The 8037-nt window shown below is 36.9% G+C and overlaps 1 protein-coding gene across 1 annotated transcript; it reads left to right on the top strand.

Moving 5' to 3' along the window:
- Positions 1-383: 383 nt before the first annotated feature.
- LOC150077721 (uncharacterized) lies at positions 384-6835 on the top strand. Its single transcript, XM_090385225.1, has 5 exons — positions 384-404; positions 1764-1950; positions 2288-2488; positions 5867-6099; positions 6242-6835. Exons 1-5 carry the CDS (start codon positions 384-386, stop codon positions 6833-6835), a joined length of 1236 nt encoding a protein of 411 aa, XP_090241351.1.
- The last annotated feature ends 1202 nt before the right edge of the window (positions 6836-8037 follow it).

Raw genomic sequence — 8037 nt, 5'->3', positions numbered from 1 at the left:
TGTAGGAGAATATTTAAAACAACAGTTCGTTTCCCATACAAGCTCAAATAATATGTAAGTGCAAATATAATTATCTAAGAAAAACTTAATTTCTGAGAATATTACAGAGGTTTCAATGGATTATTAGGATAGTGGCATGGTTCGCCCTCTCGCGAGAACGAACTTATTTTGGAATTGTGGACATAGCCTCGTCAACGTGATGACGTTTCACACTCGTCATAGGCTATGATCAGGCATTCGTCTGTGGACAAGACTATATCTTCAGGGTGATTTCCGCATATGATATAAATGGAAGTTTTTCAAAACATTCATTAGTACATCATTACCCGGTGAGCATTTTATTTTTAAGAAGTCTGAAATCTTTGTCAGAACTTGGATTCAAGATGGACGGCAAAATAAAACAGGTATGTGTGTGTTGTAAATTTGCTGAATATTATTGATTTATATATTTTCAGTAGAGATATTTTCTGAATATAATAATAATTATTATTATTACTTATTATAAATACTTACTTTAAATTTTATATTATTACATTCAGAACATAATAATAATAATTATTATTTTATTATGTTTTCTAAATTCTCATTTCCGAAAGCATGTACTGGAGAAATCAAAAACTGAAATAATATATATCATTTGGGTCCTATGTTGAATATAATAAAAATATCTCTGAAAATATTTTCTATATACCAGTTTTAAAGATATACTTATTTAAAATTTAGTTTAAATATCTGCCAAAGTTGTACGAAAGGTAATTTTTTCGTTGGCCGATCAATTGCGTTTTAACTAGTTTGTCCTTAATACTAATGGCTAAATGAATACATGGATTTCATGCTTATTTTATAAAAACCTATTTATGGGACTTTCTTCCTGGTACAGCAAGTTACGATATAATAAATGGGGGGCAATTTTAAACTAAACTGTCTGAAAATAAACAATTCTAAAACCAAGAGTGAAGTACCAAAAATGTCCTTTGATATTAGGAAATAAAATTCTTAATCGAAGCCATCTGAAATCATCCACGTCAGTTACTAGTTCTTGAATGGAAAGAACGTGTCCAGAACTCATCGGCCATGAAGAAATGAAACACATGAATAAACAATCGAAAATTTCATGCAAATACCGAAATTTCTATCACTGCACAATTTGACAGATCAATTACTGGAAAATAGATTGCGCACTGATAGAAGTCTATCAGATCGACTTGATCTGATAGACTTCTATCAGGGCACAATCTATTTTCCAGTCCTTATTCGTAAGGAACATTCTCAACGGATGCTCGGAATGGTTAATTTAAAAAGGGGGTTTAGGTGTACGACGATCAGAGTTCCTTCAAGATCGAGAAAAGGAATGATTCTGTCAGGTCAGGAGTTTCCAGACTTCTAGACAGTAACTTGGCAAGGGAGCATACATTTCGTTCTAAAACCATTAGCCCGCTTTTTAAAAAAAAAAGCCTTATACTGAGAGACAATTTCTATGGATTGGAATACCCAAGTTTATAAAGAATACTCTTGAATATATTGGTTTTCTAGTTATTTTTTCAACCGTCTCATTATATCTAATGAGTCCTAATTGGGAAAACAGCTGAATTGAAGTCCTTAAGTATGGGAGGAATATCGTGCACTTTCTTCACACTGCAGTCATTGTGAAAAAAGCTCCGCTGGTATAGGTTGATGCATGGCCAGATGTCTTTCTAATCTGATATTTCAAACTACACTTCGTCAGAATTATTACTAATTTCTCTCATCTCTTTATTTTACAGAATGAACATCTAAAGGTGCAGAGAAAGGGAGCATTCAGTATTCGCCAAAGACAGTTCATAAGAGCTATTCATTGTGGAAATATTTCTCACATTAATCGGCTTCTGAAAAAAGGACTAGACCCGAACATCACGATTATAGACGTCCCTGTCTTATTTATTGCCGTGAGAAAGAGGTGGCTTGAGCTAGGTGAGTGTGATTTACTTGTATATTCAAAATAGTATAGCGTTTTAGTGTATACAAGCTTCTTTTTTGTTCAGGATTAAGAGTTACTGGACGAAAAACCCGGAAACTCCGGGTTTTCGTCGTGTAAACAAATTCGATTACAGAACACATACAATTTATATACAGTATATACTGAGCAACATGGCCTTAGTGGCTGATGCTCTTAAAACCCTTCTACAATAAAAATAAAAGCTTAATCCTGAAGTTGTATTGCACAGAATATTTTAAAGGAGAATTTCTTCTGTGATATATCGAATACCTCTCTCTAAGAAGTATGTAAACAATTTTTTTTTCTTTTCAGTGGAAGCTTTATTAAACTGGGGATACCAAGTTAACGTTCAGGATGAAAGAGGTTTAACAGCTTTGCACCTGGCTGCAAGGTTGGGAGATGTCAAATTAGTAAAAGTCCTGTTAAATCACGGCGCCGATGTCAGCATAAAGTCGACAACATCTCATAACACCGTGTTGCACGAGGCTTATTGCAGTAAATCCTCTAGTTGTGGTAAGTACATTTTTCTAAATAGAATATTATAGCAGAATTTGAACAAATCTTTCAAAATGATTTTAGCTTTTTACATTAAGTTCTATAAATTTCTTTGCTCTGTTCCATGATGTCTATGACAGCTTCTTTTAATCGGTCGGCGAAATTTCACACTGGAACATCAGTATCCGATTGATCTCTACCGATTTTATCTAATTATTTGTCCAATCATTTCTTAATCTTACATAACCCATCCAGTTCTATTTGAAAGGCAGCCACAAAAATGGCGGCCCATCATGAACAGTGACGAAAATATAGTTTATTTTTATGCTAGATCTTCATCTGAGCCCAGAGATGCACGCATAGATAAGGGTTTGTAAGTCTGTTCTAATTTTTTCGTTATGTATTCACGACTTTACCCCTAAACTCAGCTTGTCATTTACTGGGTTTCTTCTCATTTCACTTAGGTATAATAATAATAAGATTGTTTATTAACATAAATTGTACACAATAGTAATTCGTTACACAGAAAGCCAGAGGAATCTTGCAATACGTTGTTTATCCATGTGACTTTTAGTACATGAGCTCTATGGACTGTGGGTGTGTATTGCAGGTTGGAGCAGAGTACAGATTTAAATGTCGTGTAGATTTGGTGCTACCAGAAGTTGTCGCACTTCGGGACCCAGAATTCGAGGCCCCATAGTTTCCTGAGGCTGGTGGGTGATGCGCCAGACCAAACTTCCACGGCATTGCAGAGCACGATACAAAAGTAAGTTTCAAGATATTTGCTTATTGTGCTTTTTTGCACAGCTCTATTTTCATTCCCTAGTAGGCTCTCAGGGTTTTGAAATACTGAGCTTGGATTTGTTGTTTATAGGTGAGGTTGGCGTCAAGAATTACTCCTAGGAATTTGACATTATCTGTGGGAGTCAGAACATTTCCTGCCAATTCCGGACGTTGACAGGATGCAGTATCAGCAAAAGTGATCCTACTTGGAGTAACGATGAGATGAGAACTGAAAGGCCAAAAAATTTGGGATACTTACAGAATGTAATTAGGTAGCTGTTTATTCAGAGGAGGAGATTTGTCTTTCTTGTGAATCACCAATACGGCGTTTGCATGGCAAGTACCATACAATATCATCCGCATACGATAGGAACACTGGAATTTGATCCATTAGTAGAATGAATATTGCTGCAAATTGCAAGGCTGCGAGAGAACCACATTGTGAGATCCCTAGCTTCACGCTTTTACAGACTATAACGCCATTGCCTGTGAAGTGATGCATTCTCCTAAATAGCAGATTAATGAGGATCTCGGACATATTTCCAGATATCCCGTAGAATCTTTCAAGTAAGGCAAGAAGGGGCGTGATTTGGACTGACTCGAAAGCAGATTTCATGTCCAGAAAAATGGTGTGAAGATATTCGTTGTCATTCCAGGCCTGATGTATTTTCTGTGATAAGGATTGTAGGCAGGTTACAGTAGATCGATTAGACATGACTTAATGAGTATGTCCGGTCTATGCGCAAAGATTGCGAGTGCTACATAATTATAGATGCACTTCTCAAGGTATTTCAAGAAGGGAGAGGCAATTTTTATTGGCCTGAAGTATAGGCTCTTAGCGTTGTTCTGATGGTGAATGAATATAGTTATTTAGTTATTGATATTCACACACACACACACACACACACACACACACACACACACACACACACACACACACACACACACACACACACACACACTCTTTGTCTTATAGTTGTGTCTTTTTCTTCGGATCGTCTTGGCAGTATTTCTGTGTTGATTTCTTGGGTATTACCAGTTGCAAGGAACATTGTGTTTACATTGAATGATATTGAAGTTGGACTTGGATATAGTGAATAGTTTTTCAGCAATTCTATTCATCGATTTCAGTATTCTTGCCGCAAATATTTTAGATATGATGTGGGGAAGAGGCTCAAATGAAGAGCATATATCAGGATTGAGATTAAGCAATTTTGATTACATTGAATCATCAGAACAGAGTTACATATTCCTACGAACTACAGATGAATGCATTTGGCCTTTGTTTCAGTAAAATTCTGTTGGCTGATTAAGAATTTGTGCCACATCAGTCCCAAGTCGGTATTGTAAGGAATTATTGCAATGCTTTGAATTTTGCTTATACACTGCCCTACCTGCCATTAGACAAAAAAAAAAAAAAAAGAGTTTTTATTGTGTCATTTAATATTTTTTGCTGAAACCTTTTGCTTTTATGACAGCCTTCTGTTGGCGGCATACTCACAACCAGCTTTTTATAAATGTCAGGTGATATGTTCCTCCACTCGGCCTTTAACACAGCCACCAGTTCGATCTTGTTCTTTGGGCGATCTCGATGTGCACGTACCTGACGTTCCAATACATTCCAAAGACGCTGGATAGGATTCGGATCATCGTTTGGTCGATAACGACTAATGGGCCCAAGCCAAACTTCATTTTTGGGAGGACACAATCAGGAAGGAACTGTTCCCCTATCGTTCGCCACACCCAGGAGCGGCCATCAGACTGATAGAGTATGAACCTCGACTCCTCTGTCCATACCATACCAGTATTTTCCACTGCTCTACAGTACAGGATTCGCGCTCTTTACACCATGTTAATCGTTGTCTAGCATTTGGTGAGGTGATCAATGGCTTGTGAACAGCTGCTCCACCGTTGTAATCCATATCATGAAGTATCTTTCGTATTGTACTAGTGTTGACATTAGTCCCAACACTCTCATATAGGGTGTGTGTTCTTTGAGACAATGGCAAATTATGATTTTGTGCACAGTTCTTGGCAGAATTCTATTTTCCTGTTCTGTTAGTTAGTTTTCGGGGTTTATTAGCCGTTTTTTTGGAGATTCAGACCCATTCCTCTGCCATTTGCATATGACGTCACTAACCGTTGACTATCGATCCACAGAGTGACTGCGATGAGAACGCTTACTAGGGCCGCCGTGGACTAGTGGTCAGGCGCGCGGGTGCATAAGTACACGTGCCTTGAGTGATCGGGGCTGAAGCCCGCGACTGCTTAATACGGTGCTGTTTCTTGTATTCTATCTATTTTGTAAATTCCTCTGACCGTTGGGTCGTTCCGGAGTATAAAACAGAAAATTTATTTTTCACAAAACAGAGTCCGGTTCTGTGGATGTGGCGAAAAATTTCACGAAAACAATTAAGCAGTAATTGAAAGACTGTTACGTGTTTGTAAGGGTGGTTTGATGACCAGGAATATTATGCTGAACTTGGTTTTTCTTTGGAAAGGGTATCTAATAGATTAGATTAAATTTATTAATTTCAGAGAATGTTTCTTCTTGTTTGATACTGACAATCAATAGACATTATTTGTAATAATTTATTTTTTTGCATATTTCAGAAATAATAAGGTTGTTGGTAGAGGCTGGGACTGATCTGAATGCAGTGAACAAGAAAGACATGACCGTTCTACTTTTGTCGTGCTTAGATGAACGTGAATCTTTAGTTAAATACTTAATTGAAAGCGGGGCAGACGTCAATCAACCTAACAACGAGGGAGAAACCCCATTAAAAGTCGCAGCCATTTCCAGTAATCCAACTTTGGTGAAATGTCTCCTAACCGCAGGTGCAGATGTAAGTTTTGAAATCGTTTCGATACAACTTGATGAATTTAATTATTTAATTATTTAACCTTGATGAATTTAATTATTTGTTGAAATTAATAAACTACGCTTTTATGGGTCATATCATAAGATTTTTGTTAATATTTTCACAGGTGAACGATCGATCTGGACATGCACCCTCCGCCCTTAATTCGTCCATCATCCACGCCTTCAGCGAATGGACATTTGGAAGCCATTGGAATGGATTTAGAAACCAGATGATTGTGCTAGACCTATTACTTGATGCAGGAGCTGATGTCAATGGAACTTTTGACACCGAATTGAGTCCCATGTGTTTTGCGTCCATATTTGGTCTTGAAATTGTAGTAGCAAAACTGGTTAATGCCAAATACGATTTGTCAAAGTGCAGTACAGGCGTGTGCAGTTTGTCACCTGTGTACCATCTAGCAAGACAGGGGAAAACAAAGGCAGTCAAGTTGCTCGTCAAAGCTGGAATTAATTTACAGAAAGATACGTGGCTCAGAGACGAGACTTGTCTTGCTGAAATTAACGACATTGAGTTGAAGGAGTGGCTGTTAACTCAAATGTCCACTCCCCCGTCTTTACTTCGCTTATGTCGCGTTCCTCTTAGAAAAATGTACGGAGCCCAGTTGAAGGATATCGTTGAAAACTTGGAGTGTCCGGATAATCTGAAGGACTATTTGATTCTAAAAGATGAGATGGAAAATATCGCTTTAAATGTGTAGTTTGTTTAAATGTAAATTAACGCTGTTGTATACGTGTAATTGCCATGTATAATATCTGATTAATTCACAAATATTTTATAAATAAATGTTTTCAATTACAGTGCACAGTTTTCTTTAATTTTTTCAGGAAATGAGCAGGAAAACTTTAGTTCTATATTTGCAACATACATTACAAAAATTACCAATTCGTGAGAAACAGGAAGTATAAAGAGTAAGCACACATAAATAAAAATTGTAGTAGCTAAAATTCCTAAAAATTATTTTTAGAAATATTAGCGGCTAAGGCCATATTGTTCATATTGTTTGTAAATTGCATGTGTTCTGTGGTCAATTGCTTGACGAAAACCCAGCATTTTAGTTTGTCTAGTTCTTCCTTGAATTTATTTAAACTATCGACAACACTAGCAAATATTTTCCTACAATGAACCACCCGCTGGCTAAAGACAAACTGCTGCTTATCTATTCTGGAACTGTCGTTCCTCAATTCAATATGTGCTCCTTCATGCGCGTAATCTGAGCAAGAGGAAGAATTCAGCTTGCTCCAACCATTAAACACTTCAATATCACCTCGGAGGTGCCTAGTCTCCAGACACTGCAATTTCAGAACTGAAGCCTTTCTTGTTAAGAGCACCGCTTTGTTTCTTCACCAATCTCAATGTCCTCTGCACTCATTCCAGCAGCTCTCCGTGGCCAGGTAAAGAAATCGTTGGTTGGTTTAACAACGTAACATTTTGTATTGTAAGCACTAATGAAAGTTTGGTTTGTTGCTGGAAAATAATTTAAACTTAATAAGAATTAAAAAATATGTATCATTAAAATAAATGCTATTTCAATATCTAGAAATGATTTAGAAGTTTAAATATGAGATTCTTTTTAAAAGACTTTTCCTGGTCTTTCAATAATAATGGAATAATAAAATACAAGTTTAGATGACGACAAGAGTTCAGAGCATGCTCGAGAGAGATCTAAAGTTAAAGAGTTGAATTTCTGTGAGTTTCAGAAAGACGTACGACCAGTTTTTCCTCACAGAAAGACTAATTATCGTTCCCGTTGTTATAAACTTGAGGATAATTATCTGATCCCATCTAGTGTTTGGGGTCGGGGACCCACCGGTGGTTTCACAACCGCGTCATAGGTACTCGTGTGAAGTATACATTTCCGTGTAAAAGCCAGAGAAGTATTTTGTTTGGTTTTGGCTGCAG

Source organism: Mastigoproctus giganteus, chromosome 11, assembly GCF_048544385.1.
Source record: "Mastigoproctus giganteus isolate SK-2022 chromosome 11, ASM4854438v1, whole genome shotgun sequence".
Lineage (NCBI taxonomy): Eukaryota > Metazoa > Arthropoda > Arachnida > Uropygi > Thelyphonidae > Mastigoproctus > Mastigoproctus giganteus.
Note: the sequence above shows the minus strand (reverse complement) of the source record. Positions and strands in the feature narration are given on the sequence as shown.